Source organism: Vitis vinifera, chromosome 9, assembly GCF_030704535.1.
Source record: "Vitis vinifera cultivar Pinot Noir 40024 chromosome 9, ASM3070453v1".
Classification (NCBI taxonomy): domain Eukaryota; kingdom Viridiplantae; phylum Streptophyta; class Magnoliopsida; order Vitales; family Vitaceae; genus Vitis; species Vitis vinifera.
In genome coordinates this window covers 2,345,871-2,362,275 of record NC_081813.1, presented here as the reverse complement: position 1 = coordinate 2,362,275, position 16,405 = coordinate 2,345,871, and the positions used below count along the sequence as shown (strand labels likewise).

At 36.8% G+C, this 16,405-nt stretch overlaps 2 protein-coding genes across 6 annotated transcripts; one reads left to right on the top strand and one right to left on the bottom strand.

The window, feature by feature from the left end:
• Positions 1-265: 265 nt before the first annotated feature.
• On the bottom strand, positions 266-7,347 carry LOC100253274 (uncharacterized protein At1g51745). 4 transcript variants are annotated; one of them, XM_010656260.3, is made up of 5 exons: positions 7,243-7,347; positions 6,467-6,883; positions 3,533-4,584; positions 1,634-1,816; positions 266-1,516 (listed from the first exon to the last, which is right to left on the bottom strand). In XM_010656260.3, exons 2-5 carry the CDS (start codon positions 6,655-6,657, stop codon positions 675-677), a joined length of 2,268 nt encoding a protein of 755 aa, XP_010654562.1. In that variant the 5' UTR covers positions 6,658-6,883; positions 7,243-7,347; the 3' UTR covers positions 266-674. The 4 variants fall into 4 exon arrangements, with proteins under 4 accessions (XP_010654562.1, XP_019077707.1, XP_059595442.1 ...); XM_019222162.2 differs by having other exon boundaries at positions 266-1,816; XM_059739459.1 differs by having other exon boundaries at positions 266-1,816; positions 6,467-6,808; positions 7,243-7,337.
• Positions 7,348-7,396: 49 nt separating this feature from the next.
• Positions 7,397-15,414, top strand: LOC100267005 (uncharacterized). Of its 2 annotated transcripts, none has more exons than XM_010656259.3 (11): positions 7,397-7,593; positions 8,639-8,704; positions 8,807-8,874; positions 10,356-10,389; positions 10,584-10,653; positions 11,515-11,572; positions 11,975-12,103; positions 13,610-13,701; positions 14,249-14,333; positions 14,810-14,888; positions 15,019-15,414. In XM_010656259.3, exons 1-11 carry the CDS (start codon positions 7,518-7,520, stop codon positions 15,096-15,098), a joined length of 837 nt encoding a protein of 278 aa, XP_010654561.2. In that variant the 5' UTR covers positions 7,397-7,517; the 3' UTR covers positions 15,099-15,414. The 2 variants fall into 2 exon arrangements, with proteins under 2 accessions (XP_010654561.2, XP_002281163.1); XM_002281127.5 differs by having other exon boundaries at positions 7,539-7,683.
• Positions 15,415-16,405: the final 991 nt, after the last annotated feature.

Here is a 16,405-nt window from a genome sequence, read left to right as displayed (position 1 = left end):
AGAAAATATCATTCATGGCATTACCATAACAGGGTATTCTTATGGCCTGGCCACAAGCCTGTCTGTCTCATCACTAATCCAAGAGAGAGTAGCAGCTTATAGAAAGGGCTTTCCTCAGAGAGAGACAAAAAATGAAGCTTAAGGAATTTATGGGATACAGTGACTTCATCACCATGAGTAGGATATAAACTAAAACTGATCAAAAGGCTGATGCAAAATATACCAGCAAAATTTAAGAGAAAAGTTGGAATTCCAAGCAATAAAATAGTCTGAAAATGTGACTTGGAATAAATAGCTAACTGTGTTTGACACCAGTGTACCACTGGGATATCAAATTTTAAGCCCTCCAAAATCAAACCCAAATTCCTGAAATGAAACCTAATATCAGACCCATCATCTTTACACCTCAACTAATGTTACACTATATACACAAAAAGCAGCCTATGTTGATCTTACTCCTACCAGCTCCCAGCTCCCAGCTCCTTTCTACGGCAATTATATATCATGGCATTATACAAAGGGATTCTACCTTCAGGGCAGAATGTACATTGCAGGAAATTGATTGTAACTAAAAATGTAAAGATGAGACTAGGCTGCCTAAATTGAATCAAAATCCCTAGAAAACCAGAGGCTGTGGTTTTCTAGCTACCCCAAGCTCCCCCAAAATGGCAATTTCAAGGATCGCTTGGCGTTAGAGCATGGTGTGCTGGTCGTGCTGAACTGTTTACGGCTTCATTTAACCTACTGAACACCAGTTTCAGTGGGATACAAGCTATAGCAGGACCCTTAAGCTTGTCCACTACTGGTTTCCTCTCTTCATCTCTTTTCTTGTGAGAACCAGTTAGTGAAGATAGTTTCCTGATCTTTTTTGACAAGAGCCCTCCTTTCTTCATCTTGGGTGATTTACTAGGTGAAACACGCAGTTGCAATGTTGAATGCTTGGTGGGAAGTCTTCGAGTTTCTGAATTTCGCTTAACTGCATAACCCATCTCATCTCCTTCCGAAACAGACATGGTAGTTGGGTCATATTCAGAGTCACTCAGCAGAAGATCGGACAAATCATCTAAAACCTCAACTGTGAGAGGGTGACCAACAATGGCTTTTCCATTCAATTTGCTCATGAGGGACACTAATGGCACATGCTGGGGCCGGTAGTTGGCTTTCACTTCCAGATTAACATCATATAAGCAAGAATTTGAGTAAAAATTTCTGAAGGGAAGATCTGGCATCTGATACCTGGGGTTAACTGTAAAACGTGAATGCCGATAGGGAAGTGATCGTTGAGGAGTCAAAGAGCAATCAGGCAAACGTTTCACCTCAGATGTTGGCCCCCTCAAATGAGGTTCTCTGTGAGAAATATGCCTGCTCCAATTCCGGTGTCCACTTTCCTGGTCATCTATAACTGGCTTGGACTTCCCTTGTAAGGTACAACTGTCTGAAATGACAGACCCGCCAACGGGATTGCAATCAACCTTTTGATCAGAACCTAGAGAGAATCCATCCTGGTGCTCTATACCTGCCAAATAAGCATCTGATTCATCATCCATGTCCACAGATTTTCTCAAGTTCTGTTTTCTATTTTTATTTATATGTCTTGAGTTCCTCTTTCCTTTTAACTGCCACTTTGAAGTACCTTTCTCTATCCTCTGGTTGCAATTACTGGTGTGAACAGCTTCTGAACTCGTAGAACCAGATTCATTAAGTCCCTCATTTCTCAAGGACACAGTTTCAGCTTGACTACTTTGACTAGATTGCCTTCCCAAACCACCAACTTGAGGCTTTCCCGATGAACAAGATACAAATATGGGAGAAAAACCTGGTGAAATCAAATAATATATAAGCAGAAGAACAATATATCCTCACTATTTTGTGCCAGGCCTCACATTGAGATACAAGAAGACACATAAGGAGGCTTTGTTAAACAACTACTGTAACTGCAGTATAAAAGAAGTAAACAAAATGCAGGTGTAAAGAAAGAAATAGGAAAACTCATTATCAGTTTTATAGGGGTGTAGTTGATTCACAACAATAGACTGGGTACTGGAAATAACGAGGATACAAGTTAGCATCACAAAAAACAAAGGTAAAAGATACATTAATACAAGTACAAAACATAGATGGAAGAAAACAAAGCTTCACATACAAGCACTAGAAACAAGTACAGTTCTATAAATGAGAATGCACACTATAATATTCCAAAATTTATGTTATTCTATGAGATCCTATGAATTCTATTTTATGACAGCAAATATGTTGAGCTCTAAGTAAGGCATGGATGTTGTTTTTTGCATAGCCCTTAAGCTGTGTTTGGCCTTTTGGAGCCTCTGAGGGCTTGTCCAAAATGTGTCTAGATAAAGTGCTCGTCCAAAAGAATGTACAAAAGCCTAAAATGTGTTCAGACAAACTGCTTGTCCAAAACAAAAGGCTTGCAGATAGTTCAGCAGATAAAAAAGCTTGGAAAGATATATTCTGTTTTTTCTTTTGTCAAACATGGAGTCTTAAATGAGTAAACAACATATTTATGTACTTCATCTTCAAACATCCTTTTTAACAATGTTTGGGCAGGCATTAACTACTTTTTTAAGATTATCCTTTGCACATATGTATTCTCCTATATGGAAGATAAAAAACAATCCAAATCTTAACAACCGAAAAAAAAACAAAAAACATTGCATGCTGATCAACAAGAATAAATAGTATCTTTAGAGAGATCTTGAATAAATAGTATCTCTTGCTAATTATCTATATAAGAAAAGAACTTTAAATTCCATATACAAGAGCTTTACAGAGACCTTGAATATTGTACTCTTAATTCACTCAACTCAAACAAGCTTTCTGTCCCAACTCTGAAGAGCATCTCTAACTCTCAATGCTAAAATAGCAATATTAAAGCTAGTTTTTAGCATTGACAATTACTCTCTGATGCAAATGCTAAAACAGAGATGCCAAATTTTAGCACATTACTTCAATGCATAATGCTTAATGTAATGCTAGTGTTGTTTGGCATATGAAATGGCAATGCCAAATTTGGCACAAAAAATGGCATTGCCATATTTTAGCACATACATTGCACATTTTTTTTTTATGAGAAACAACAGTATAGTATATTAAAGTAAGAATAAGTACAATAGATTGGAGCAACAATACTAAAGCCAAATGCTATATTTTGAGGATAGCATGCCTTTTTAGCATCCCATTGGAGATGCTCTAGTGTGGTTGGGTAATGTAGAATACCCATTCTTAGGAACACCTTTTCCATTTCGAGAAGTGGAAATAACATACTGAACTGGTTGAATATCATTCAAAATGGACTTTGGTCATTTGACCATGGTTTATTAGGTCAGATAAGCTCAAAGTAGCCTCCTGCTTTTCCATGGTACAATGGTTTTATGGCATTAGGCAAAGTTCAACTACAAATACTGCTAGGTTGGACATCAATAATAATAGCTTAAATGACAAAGAGAGACATGGATTACAGAAAAAAGACAGTATACATCGAATTGAATTACTTTGCATTTGCAATCAACCATACCTGCGGAATGCTTTTCCTCCCCAACAAATGGCACGTCAAATAACCTGTCTGAGGAATCATTCTCATGCAACCCAGACATGCTGGAAATTTCATTCTCCTTCAGCTTATAGGGAATATGGGAAACATCAGAGGCATGTTCAGAAGCATTTAATGAGGCTCCATTCTCATATGAAACTCCAGTGCTGTCTGAATTATTGTTAATTACCATTGAAAAGCTTCTTTTTGACTCATTAGATTCTAATCCAGAAACCTTGCCATCAGACACACCACGTAGGGGTGATCCACTTGAACTGGCTAATTGGTCACACATAACAGGAACAGATACCATAGCAGTACTCTCCAAAACCTTTGTCAATGGACGACGGCGGTTTTTCCTTTTTAAGAATTCCTGAACATTAGCCACCTGAGTTCTCTTTCTTTTCAATGATGTGAAATAACCTTTGCTCCCATTTACAGGACTTCCACCAGGTGTACAATTGCCATTATCACATAATGCAACACTGTCTTGTTGAACCAGCTCAAGCACACCTCCAGCCTGAACCTTTCTAGTTGAGACAACACCTAGGCCCAAGTCCTCAAGTCCTTTCATACGCTTAGCTCCTTCTGTTCCATCATCCTCTGAATCATTTGGAGTTCGTCGCCTCCTTCCCTGCACAGATTGCACCTTAGGAGCACTAATGTGATTTGGCTCTTCAAATGAAATTCCAGATTGGGACAATTCCTGAGCTGAATTTGAATTATCTTCAAAAGTACTCACTTCGTCAGCCATATCATCATTTTCTTTGTCAGGATCAAACATGGCAGGTGATTCCCTTGCCCAACTACCATGTTCTTCTGCTCCTGAGTTATCTGAGCAAACGTCCAAACGATCTTTGGATTCACGAGCGTTTTCAATTTCAAGAGCATGAAGAATGGCATCTTCCCTCCGAGCATATTTCACTGCTTTCTTATTAGAATTAGCTGCAGAAGCTTTGGCTTTTTCAATGCATTCATCATACTCCCCACAACGAAATGCTTTCACCCGCTTAGATTTTTCAAGATTATACCAGTCCCTGAACCCTCAAAAAACAATCTTGTCAACAAACTCAGACCATGTGTGCATATCAGTAGAAAGCTAAAATCCCCAAAATAAACTTTTGAGCTTGAGTGTGAAAGAAAAAGTTAAATTCCTGGAAGAAAATATGCAACCTTGAAAATAGAAAAGCAAATGACATCGAGCACCAAGAGCACCAAATTGTTGAAAACCACAAATATAGTTACAATGCAAGCACAAAAGATTATGAAAGATGTTGGTGGATACCAAGCAACATTTTAGTATGTTCTAAAATTGTGACTGGTTGGCCAAATTTTCTTTCCTAAGGGAACCTGTTTAAATTTTCACCACTTCAATAATTTGGGAGAAGTACAAAAAATTATGGTTTTCTATTTGGAAGATAAATAGGAAATAGTCAACTAAATTAAGAAAAACCAAAAACAAAACAAACAAAAAATTCATAACATGATTACCTAAATGAAGCATTTCAAACAATTTAAATTCAAGCTAAGAAATATTTACCTAGAACGAAAATAAACAAGAAACATGTGTGTGTGTGAGAGAGAGAGAGAGCACACGCGAGGGAGAGAGAAAGAGAGAATTAGACCACCATAGACTAACAAAATCAAATTAGGAAAATCAGTACTGAGTTTTTTTCACAAATAAAGTCTCTTTTTTATGGGCAAATCATGAATAATTATATTAGGAAAAGTGCCTTAAGGACAAAACAATCTTGCTACAAACTCACATCACATTACATAAGTTTAAAATAAAATAAAAAATAAAAAAATCCCTTTGCTAAGTTATGAAAAACAATGTTCTGATTCAAGACCACAACCCCTTCCAAATAACATCTAAATGCATCCCTATTGTAAAATAAAGCTGAAGAGAATTGAAGGTGTTTTTAATTTTTAAATCTTGCAAATTCTTTTTAATTCAATGATGAGATCCTAAATTTTTGTTACAGTATGAGACAGAATCTCACATACAGTGAGCCTCACAACATTGGTAATCAGCCTTGGGGATCGTCCCTAAGTTGGCCAATTTGGACAACACAGACAGTGCAGTCTGTTACTCTTCATAAGCACAAGGCTTCTCTCATAAGACAGAAACACCATCATGGTCTAGAAGGTCTATCACTGATTCAACTCAACCAACTCCTAAGGTAATATTCCGGAAAAACTCAAGCACTTGGCTTCCTAGAATGACTCTGCCCAAAAAGTCGAGAAACTGAACAAAATGCTGCTAGTAATAGTGACATACACTTCAAACACTTGTGTCCTGGGTCTCTAGGAGAACAGACAAAACTTTTGCTTGAGCGTAGCGATGTCAATAGCGGAAGCAGTGACAAAGGCACTGGTGGTAGTATCATTAGATGAGCAATATCAGTAGCAGTTCCAAAACTATGCAATACCACTGAAAGTGTGGTGAAAGTAGCAGACTGAGAATTCATCATATCACAAATGCACTTTATAATGAATAACAAATACACAGCCAGTGATCAAGAAAACTTCAACATCGATCAGAGACTACATTACATATTTATGTATCAACCAACATTGGTTGATACATTGGCCACAACAAAAATTAGACGAAGCGGTTAAGGCAGGTGAATATCATTTATTACACAATTACAGAGAAAAAAAATTTGCAATCCATTGCATCAAACAACTATTTAGGGGGGAAAAAACCAAACAGCACAAAGCATTACAGCATAAGCAAAAGGTTGAGTCTTAAGCAGCAACCAACTTTAAAACCCGAAAAAATATACATGAACCTAGTGGATAAAATGAACAAAAGCAATGCAAGTTATCAAATCTAAACAACACAAAACAAAACAAAACAAAAACAAAACAGACGTTATATTAGAGGAAGTACTGATAGAAACACAAGCTACTCACACACTGGCATCTTCTCGACCTAGAAGCTTCACCGGAGTTCCCGATCTCGGCGAAACCAAACAACTTTCAGAGAGTTCATCCAAACCCATTATCCGACCCGGCCACCATGACCCGTTTCTCCGTCGGACCCAAACCAACCCGCCCACCGACGGGTCGATAGCCTTTGTGTTTGGCTCACCAGAACTACCCATCTCTCCGCCACGCCACGCTACACTACACCACAACCCAGAAAACCCAGAAACTGATCTCAAAAACCAATCTCAACCATCCATTCTCAAACTCAACAACGCCTCAAAACATCACAAAAACCTCTCTTCCGTTAACAAATGTCATGCCCTTTATCTAAAAAAATCAGACAAGAAAAACCCAAGAAAATCAGAGAAGCTTCAGCCTTGCATGCAACCCAGAACCCTGAAACTAAATAAAAAAATAAACCAAAAAAATCATTAAAAAAATCAGATCAGGACAAAGACATGAGAGAGACACCTAGAATGGAGGGTTTATGGAGGAGATAGAGATCTGACAGAGCAAAAAAACAAGGACCAAAAAATGGGAATTAGGTTTAGATACAGAATCCGAAGATCTTCCGCTATTTTTCATCCAAAATAATGATTTTGTGAAAAAATTTGCGCTTGTTCTTCAATTTTTGGTGTGGTTTTTTTTTTTTTTTTTGTTGGTGTTTTTTGATTTATCTTTTTGGGCTTTACAGAACCTTTTGGGTGTGGTTTTAGAGATATGAAAAATAAGAGCGCAGCTTGTGTTTGGATCAAACGTACCTTTTAGTATCTTAGAGGGAGAGAGGGAGAGGGAGAGGGAGAGGGAGAGAGGTTTCACACCGAGAGAGAGAGGGGGGAAGGAGAGAAACAGAGAGAGAAACAAAAAGAAAAGTGTTTTGATCAGGCACTACATTTCTATGTTTTGTTTCTACATCTGTCCATCATCGTCTGCCACGTAATCAGTGTCCAGCTCCATCTGATACCGCCACGTCAGCATTTAGACAGATGTGCATGGGTCCAACGTTTTGGGCCCTACCTTTTGTACCATCAATTAAATGAACGGCTGTGATTACTCGGTTGGAGGCTCGTACCTTAGCTTCTGTATGAGGGATAACTTGTCAAAAACAAAAGGTAAGTCAGTGAATCAGTGATCACGATTGGGGCTCTAGGTTTTTTTCAGTTTGTAGACAGGGTTGCGATACCAGAAAGCAGCCATGACTGGTAACTTAGCAAAACTCTATCTTTGCTTTCTGTTTGGTTGCTGAGAAAATTCAGTGACAAGAAAGGAAATTTTTTTAATCTTTTCTTTGACGTGTTCTATACTTCTATTTGTTTGTAAAAGAATGAAGAAGTGAGCCGAACACAGAGAAAGGATTGCGGGTTGTTTTTGTTGCGTTCAATGATGAAAATCGGGGATTTGCAATTTTAAACTCCTTGTTTTTCGGAGGTTTCTTCAGCAACCAAACAGAATATTTGTGTGTATCATAGGGGTAGTAGGGATTACCTTTTGGGTTCCGAAATTGAAACTTTGATTTTTTTTTTCCCCCCTGTATTTCCTAATCAACCAAACGCACCAAAATTGATGAATTCAAATGGGTTTTGTTTCTTTGCCACCTGCGGGTTATATGATTTGATTGTTCTGGATTAACTTTTTGAGGCTCAGAATTTCAGTTCCACCTCTTGTTCCGCCTTTTCTCTGCTGACAAGCAGAGCAAAATTAATGAATTCAAATGGGTGTTGCTACTTTGACTATACGTTGAGATTTTAGGAATTTGAACTTGGTGAGAGTGTGTTAACAGTTAACACACTCTCTTGTTTTACCTATCAAATATATATATATATATATACAAAATCACCTCATGGTGATTCAAGGTTTTCTCAAATTTCATATTTCTGGTTTATTTGGCTTCTTGGGGCAATGCATGGGACCTCTGTGTTTTTGCATTAATTGAAATGTTGAGTAGTGCTGATGCCCCAGAACCAAAATGGATTTGGATTCGGCGGAATTAAGTTTAGAATATAATGCTGAATATTACACTTGAGAGAGTCTAAAGACTTGTATAAAATAAGATTTCATATTTACCACTTTCTATTGGTTTTTGAGATTGCTCTGTGTCAAGCAACATGATCTTCAACTCTTGAACAATGTGTGTTTTCCATCTTTCTACTTCTACAGACTATGTGCAAGAGCAGGAAATGGAAATTGAAGCATTACAAGCCATACTTATGGATGATTTCAAAGGTTTGTCTGTTAGGTTTCTGCCTTTTCACTTATATTGTTGCCATATTTTTAATGTCTTTATAAATTTTTCCCTCAATTCCTCTCTGTGGTGCTTTATTCCAGAAATTGACCCTAGTGAGAGTGGGCTAAACACTTCCAATCGATGCTTTCAAATCACATTGTCTCCACAGGTACATATTCTCCTCTCAGCCTCAATTTCCTTATTTTGGGTTCGTTTTTCTAAGGGAATTGTGATTATTTTTAGTCATGAGATACCAGGGTGCCCACTGATATTATTTTGAATTGACCATCAATCAGATTCATCCTTTCTGTTGGAGATTTGTTTTTCCCTGAGAAACTTACATAAAAATCCCTAGCTCCATCCAGGATAGTCCTTTTGTTGAGATGATGGTATTGAATGAAATGTTGCAGGGTGTTATCTCTTGTTGTCATAAGAGTAACTTCTTCCCTTCTTCTTCTTGTCGTTTCATGGGAAGATGACATGCAGAAGAAGTAAGGTTATAAGAGTAACATGTCTTCTTCTTCTTCTTAACACAACAAAGGAAGTTCTTAACATTGGGATTTCTCCAAGCTCATGAGAGTAAATTCACCCTCTTCTTCTTAAGAGTAACTTCTGCGGCCCCTCTCTCTCTCCCCCTCTCAGCTTCTTCTTATGAAGAAACATCATGTTTTCTCCAATCTTCTTCTACTTCTTCTTTGTAGAATCAAGAATGATCGGAAGACATATGATGAAGTTCATAACAGTAAATTCCCCCTTTTTTTTTTTCGTATGAGTAACATTGGAATTTCTTCAAGTTCATGAGAGTAAATTCGCCTTCTTCTTCCTAAGAGTAATTTCTGCCCCCCCTCCTCAGCTTCTTCTTCTCCAATTTCATAAGAGTAACTTTGGCTTTACTCTTCTTTTTTTCTCTTTATATGAGTATCATTGGGATTTCTCCAAGTTCATGACTCTTCTCTAAGTTTACAAGAGCAACTCTTCTTCCTCTTCTTCTTCATAAAAAGTTCTCCACTATGATAAGAGTAACTTTTGCTTCTCCTCCTTTCTTTTGTGTTAGTTTCCTTTTTCTTTTCTTTTTTTTATAGGTAAATAAAGAGAGTATTGTATAGAAAAAGTGCCAAACGAGCACACCAAATATACAAGACACCAGCAAAAAGAAAGAGAGAAAAAAAAACTACTTCCTCAATGAGAACCAAACCAATCAACGAAGTTAATAAAAGACATTGGCCTTCATCTATATACTCCTTTATTTTGTGTTGGTAAATGTGCTTTTATTTCTTTCTTTCTTTTGGGTTGGTTAATGTGTTTTTATTTAACTTAATGTAATCAATTCATCTTCAGACATTTTTCAATGTCAAAATATACTGTTATCATATTGAATTTGAATTATTGTGATACTATCTTTTGCTTAATTTTATTTATTTATTGAGAATTTATGGAGTTGCAAAGCAAAACAATATGATTAAAAAAAGGAAATTGTTGGGAAAGTTATTATAAATATCAGTGTTAGGGAGGATAACTACTGGAAATTGTTTGCTTGCATCTAGTTTTACAAAATCAATTACACCCTCCTCTGTTTTCTCTTTATCATATGGCTTATTATTCAGCAATTGGATTTTCATAAATGTAATGATCTTCATTTATGTTTAACAGGAGGATGAGGCAGATGAGGCAACCACCATTCCAGGTTTTTCTTTGTGTCTGATTCAATAATTTGGAGAATATCCATCCCTTTGTTTTTCTCATTCTAAAATATTATTCAGCATAAAAATTAGCATGATTTTTTTTTTTTTCTATTTTTGAGTTATGTATTCTTGCTTCAAAGTTTGTTATATGTGGATGTCCTGTTAACATAAACTTTTGGCCAAATTTGTGCTGCAGTTCAGCTAGCTTTGATTTTCTCTCACACAGAAAAATATCCAGATGAACCGCCACATCTGAATTTCAAAAGGTTAGTGATACATCCTTCTTAATATGTAGTGTTAAAAGTACTATTCAATACTTAAATATCAACCAAATAAAGAGCTATCAGCCACTGTTGATCTCACCAAGTTGGATACTGGAAGGGGTGAGCTGGATACATTCCCACCTTTCCCCATTTTTTCATGAAGTGCCTTTATTTGTGCTTGTCAGCTCTAGACTTTAACAATGCACCAGAGAATGAACCCTCCTATTTTTTCTGAAAAAATAAGATATATGGTATGTTGGGTTTTTCATAAATTAATATATAGTGATAAATAAACTATTGATCAAGATGTGTCTAATTTAAAGAAAAATCCCTCTCAAGTTCCAAGAATTTAGATGTTGGAATTGATCTTCATTGAGCTCTGTGGTTAAAGTACATAAACTTGAGTGTGTGTAGTTTTATATTCTATGATAAAGATTCCTTATTTTGGGGGGAGATTTTCTATGGTGTTCAATGTGAGGTGAAGGAATGTTGATGATTAATGAATTGGTGAAGAAATTTCAATGATGGTGGCAGCAAATGGGATGCTTGATGTAGAGATACTGCTGATGAGGTGGTGGGTTGGTGGTAAATTAATGGTGATGATGCGATGCTGGTAGTGATGCTTGTAGTGCCTTGAGAGTGGTGGTGTCTCTTGGCTGTGCAGGTTAGTGGTTGTGGGATTGTAGTCTAAGTAGTGAGGCCTTATTTGACAAGATTTAAAGGATAAGAAACTCATTTTGATGGTAGGAGCTGTCTTCTATTTATATTCTTTTGAAGATGGATTACTGATAATTGATATCCGCATGTATGCAACAGCATTTGAAATTAACAATTGTTTTCTGATCCCTAGTTTATATTTTTCAGTCTACGAGGAATCCAATATGAAGATCTACGGAATTTGAAAGAAAAGCTTGAACAAGAGGTAGTGTCACCCCCCCTTTTCTCTTTTCCTTTTTCCTCTTGGGTACTTGCATTTTTATTTTTTTTGCATATTCTAAGTTTCAAATATAAAATACGTTTAGGTTGTTGATTTAATATGCCGTGGAAAGTGCACCTAAAGGAAAAGGAAGATAGTGATGTTGTTGGCAGAGTGGAAAAACATTCAGGAAAGTGAGGAAAATTTCCTGCATCCCTTTTCTTCACTAGGAGAAAGGGGTTGCTTAAAAACTGAGATGCAATACCTCACATAAGTTTGAAGAGCAACTGAAAGAACTGATATCTTGGGTTTTTAAACATATTCTAGGTTTTGTACTGTGAAGTGGTTATACAACTTCACAGAATAGTGGAAAGTTGTTGATTTTGACTTGATATCTATGTTCCACAGGCATCTGAAAACCTTGGTATGGCTATGGTTTACACATTGGTTACATCAGCGCAGGAGTGGCTCTCTGAAAGATTTGGTCAAGACGCCAATGTTGAGAACTCCGAAGAAGAAGAAACAGAAAAAGATGATGTATGACCATACGTCCTGCCTATCATTTCCACTGCTTTATGGTTATAGTTCTCCTAATTTGAAGTGTCAATATCTCTGGTGTTCGAAAGCATTCTTTGGTACACACTGTCCCTGCTTGATCCAAAAACTTTTTAACAGCGTACTTTTGCTTATGTCTTCTATGCATACTTATCAAAAAAAAAAAATGCTTATGTATTCTATGTAGTGATTTTCCATAATTGGCAGTCATTCTTGCTTGTTAGTGTTATGTTGTCATTCACCTTGTCCTAGTCAGCCAAGTTGTGCTAGAGGCAGGAGGCAGCATGGTGCTGGCATTTAGGTAGCTATGTGGGGTGTGGTGAATCTCAAAAAAGTATTCTAGAGAATTTGTTTAATATCTTATGTGTATGCAAAGCATTTTACAAGATGAGAATTGCTTAAAGGAGCTGAATGTTGAAAGAGAAGAAAATGGATTATTACCCATCTGGGTGGTGGGGGGAGGGAAGAAAAAGAACATATTTTAAAATAAACATAGTGAGACTCCATGGGGTGTAGCTCAGCAGTTGTGCTCTATGGCAATCACCTAGAGATCTCCAGTTTGAGCTAAGTGGTCTAGGGTAGAGGGCAGACCCATATCACCGGGGGATTGCTTTGTTGGCAATTGAGGGAGGGAGGGTGGCAGGGGGGAGGGAGAGAGAGAGAGTTGGAATAAGGATGTTCAGATTGTGAGACTCCATGGGGTGTAGCTCAGCAGTTGTGCTCTATGGCAATCACCTAGCGCTCTCCAGTTTGAGCTGAGTGGTCCAGGGTAGAGGACAGATTGCTTTGTTGGCAATTGAAATAAATGCTTTGCTGTCAAGGTGGATTCTCTGTTATCGAAGAGAGAGAGAGAGAGGGAGGGAAAGAAGAGGGGGGGGGGGGGGGGGGGGGTGCAGGGAGGGAGGGGAAAAAGGTTCTCAGTAGGAGTAGAGAGTTTATGACATATAGATTGCTTAGAAATTGAAAATTCATATTAAACAAGATTTAACTTTGTCATTTTGGTTAAAAATAAACCTTGGTCAGTTGTCATTTTCATTATAAAAATAATACACATTGCACTAACAAAATGTTGTATACTTTGCAAATGTTTTCCTCAACTAGATTCTGAGGAATTCAGAATGGGTTTTGGATGAGAATTTCTCACTAATGACAGGAGACATTTATCATTATATGAAGTGTTTGGTGCAAGAGAATGATCTTGGCACTTGTCCCAGATGAGCACTACTTAAAGCTATCTGTTATGAAGGAGCTTCATAACCAATGATGCTGAATTTGGCCTTCTCCATGGGTCTCATGTTTTTACCATGTTTATTTTTCTTTATGTATTATTACTTTTACATTTGTATGGATATAAAATCATTTATTCCTATAAGTTCACATGTTTATTTTTTTTGATAGGTAAATAAGAGGATTGTATTAGGTATAAGTTCACATGTTTATTGTGTGATTTGTTCTTCTAACTGAGGAATTGCTTTATATTGGGTTCAGATAATTGTACCCCATGGGGAGCCAGTCACAGTTGAAACATTTTTGGCATGGAGAGAACGGTTTGAAGCAGAATTGGCACTTGAGCGAGCCAAGTAAGTTCTATACATTAGGATTATTAATATTGTTACAGTAAACCATATAGCTGCTAATTGGAATGTTGGTCTAGTGTCTTTCCTATTGATATGCCGTTTTTGCTAAAAAAAAATTGGATCCTTAAAAAGGAGGATATTTTAATGGTGGTTCAGAAACAGGGAAATAAAATCATTACATTTTCCTATTAATGCAACAGAATAAAAATTTGATGTTGGAAAACCCTTGAAATATCTGCCTACAATCATGTGATGGAATGTTAAGGTCTCAATTTGGAAGGGAAGGTGATTGGGGTTTATTGGCCATGGTTTAAGCTGGCTTATGAGCTGAAATTTATAAGGAAAAGCTCATTGGAATTTCTGGACTATAAGCATTAGGTATGATTTTAGAACTGGGCTGATGGGGTTAAGTTTGATTATTTTTTCTAATAAAAGGGTAGAGATTTAGGATAACGATTAAGATTAGTGTCTATATCTATGTATCATAGATGATTGTTTATTCTTTCGAACTATATCTTCATGACAATTAACTCCATCCTCCAATTTTCAGGCTAATGCCCGAGTCTGCACTTACAGCTCCCAAGGAAAAGAAGCTCTCAGGCAGACAGTGGTTTGAAAGTGGAAGAGCTGTAGCGGTACTTTATCCTCCCCCAAACTTTCCTCTCTCAGATTGCAGATGCATGGAATTTGTGTTCTTCACATTTGAAAACTCATATACTATTGTTGAAATAAAATGACCACCGCCCATAGATGAGAAAATGATTAAATGCAATTGTGGAAAGAGTGATGACCACAAACTCTGATTTGGGATAGGGAGCCATAGAGCTCTAACATAACAGACAAGAAAGCATTTAATCTACTGTCTCATGGAATCGAGGGATTATTGTTTCACCAACAGTTTGGAACTATCTTTAGAAGTTTACAGTACTTCATATAGAGGCTCAAGTCCACGGGATCGAAATGCATATCCACTTCTCATGAATAATTTTAGAAAGCAGTTTTTTCTTCTTTTGGCACATGGAACCTTCCCATTCCCTCTCCAACCCAACCCTTGCCACTTAGATAAGCCTTAGAACAAATTTTTATTTGACTTGCTGTCTCTCGTCCACAGAAAGGTGCAGTGCCAGTCAATGAAGAATCTGATGAGGAGGATGACGAAGACATTGATTTTGATGACGATGACTTTGAAGGTAATTCCCCTAGCCCAACAGAATTAGAAAAAATTCTCACACCAACACCCATATTTGCATGATATATTTGTATGCATTATTGTATTTGGTTGCTGATAAAGAAACTAATTAATCTTTGCTCTATCAACAGATGATGAAGAAGATATGCTTGAGCACTATTTGGCTGAGAAGTCGGATTCATCCACTCATTCTTCAAGGCGAGCCAATTAATCAAAAGATTGTGCTGCAGTTTTGGACACATTGGATTTTAGGTAGGCTAAGTTGCTATCTGGCAACTTGGTTTGGTCTCCCATCCACACTTATTTGGCCTATTTGGTATACTTGAGGGGAAAAAGAATGGAAACTTGGGTTTTTCATTATTACTGATTATGCTTTTCATTCGCTTCAGTAAGTAGTGGGGAGAGAGTGATTTATAGAAGAAACATCTTGGTTGTAATTTGAGAACATTGGATTCGGTTGTAGAGCATTTTCTGTGAAGAACCTTAAGATATGTAATGAATTTCTTTGATGAGGACATTTCTTTGAATTTCTTTGGTCATTCAAAATTAGGAGATGAGCATATCCTTCTCACACTGAAAATTAATCAAATTTCAAGTTACATTCATAAACATTAATCACTTTTCCTACTTGATAATTTAGAAGAATTCTGTGTTTGCATACCCTAATGGTTAGGTTCACCACTTCATTGCTATATTTCACCCTTCTTCATTGGCTTAACAAGCCAATTTCATCCCAATCCACCCTGCAATAGTTTTTCACCATCTTACCTACAAACTAAAATTATATACAGTATTTCATTTTCATGTTAACTATTCGCTAGTTAATTTTTTTTATTTGATAATTATATATATATATTATGTTTCTAACCTTGGATAAGTTTATAAAATCATTATTTATTTATTTATTTATTTATTTTTATTAATTTTGAGTAACAAAAAACCTTGTAGAGATTGGAGGTTGAAGTGGTGGGTGGGTTCAAGAAACCAACCTTGGATCAAAGTTTGTTAGTCTATCTGGCCGCCTCTTCTAATTGATCCTATCACAATTTATTATGGTATTATTTAATACTCTAAACACTTCTTTCTGCTCTCTACCATGGCCTCTTTGGTAGGGTACATAGTGAAGAATGTGAATGCTGAAATGAAATTTAAGTTTAAACAATGAGTGAAATGAAGTGAGTCGTATCAAAAAATTAGAGAGACTACCAAAATTGTCCTAATACAATGCAAGCTCGCTCAATTCTTGAGTATGCGAATTTGCAACAATATCCACGTGTAGCTTTAGAAGGGTTTTGCTAAAAGGGATACTGATGTTATCTAACATTAGAAGCTTTGCTATTAAAAAGAGCGAATGGGTAACTAAAGAGTAAAAGAAAATAAAGCAAAACAATGATTGTATAAGGGTGCAACTTAAGTGGGTTGGCCTTACCTAACCCAATATTTGGGTGGGCTTTAAGCGATCATTTGCAATATTCGAATTGAGTTTGAGTTAACTTTTTTCAACCCGATCTCAATTTG

Coding starts and splice junctions, on each gene's coding strand:
- LOC100253274 (XM_019222162.2), bottom strand. CDS start 6,657: ATGGGTAGTTCTGGTGAGCCAAACACAAAGGCTATCGACCCGTCGGTG. Junction 4,585..6,466: donor GGTCGAGAAGATGCCAGTGT/GTGAGTAGCTTG, acceptor TTGAGGGTTCAG/GGACTGGTATAATCTTGAAA. Junction 1,817..3,532: donor GGAGGAAAAGCATTCCGCAG/GTATGGTTGATT, acceptor TGATTTCACCAG/GTTTTTCTCCCATATTTGTA.
- LOC100267005 (XM_010656259.3), top strand. CDS start 7,518: ATGAACGGCTGTGATTACTCGGTTGGAGGCTCGTACCTTAGCTTCTGT. Junction 8,875..10,355: donor AAATCACATTGTCTCCACAG/GTACATATTCTC, acceptor TATGTTTAACAG/GAGGATGAGGCAGATGAGGC. Junction 13,702..14,248: donor TTGGCACTTGAGCGAGCCAA/GTAAGTTCTATA, acceptor TCCAATTTTCAG/GCTAATGCCCGAGTCTGCAC.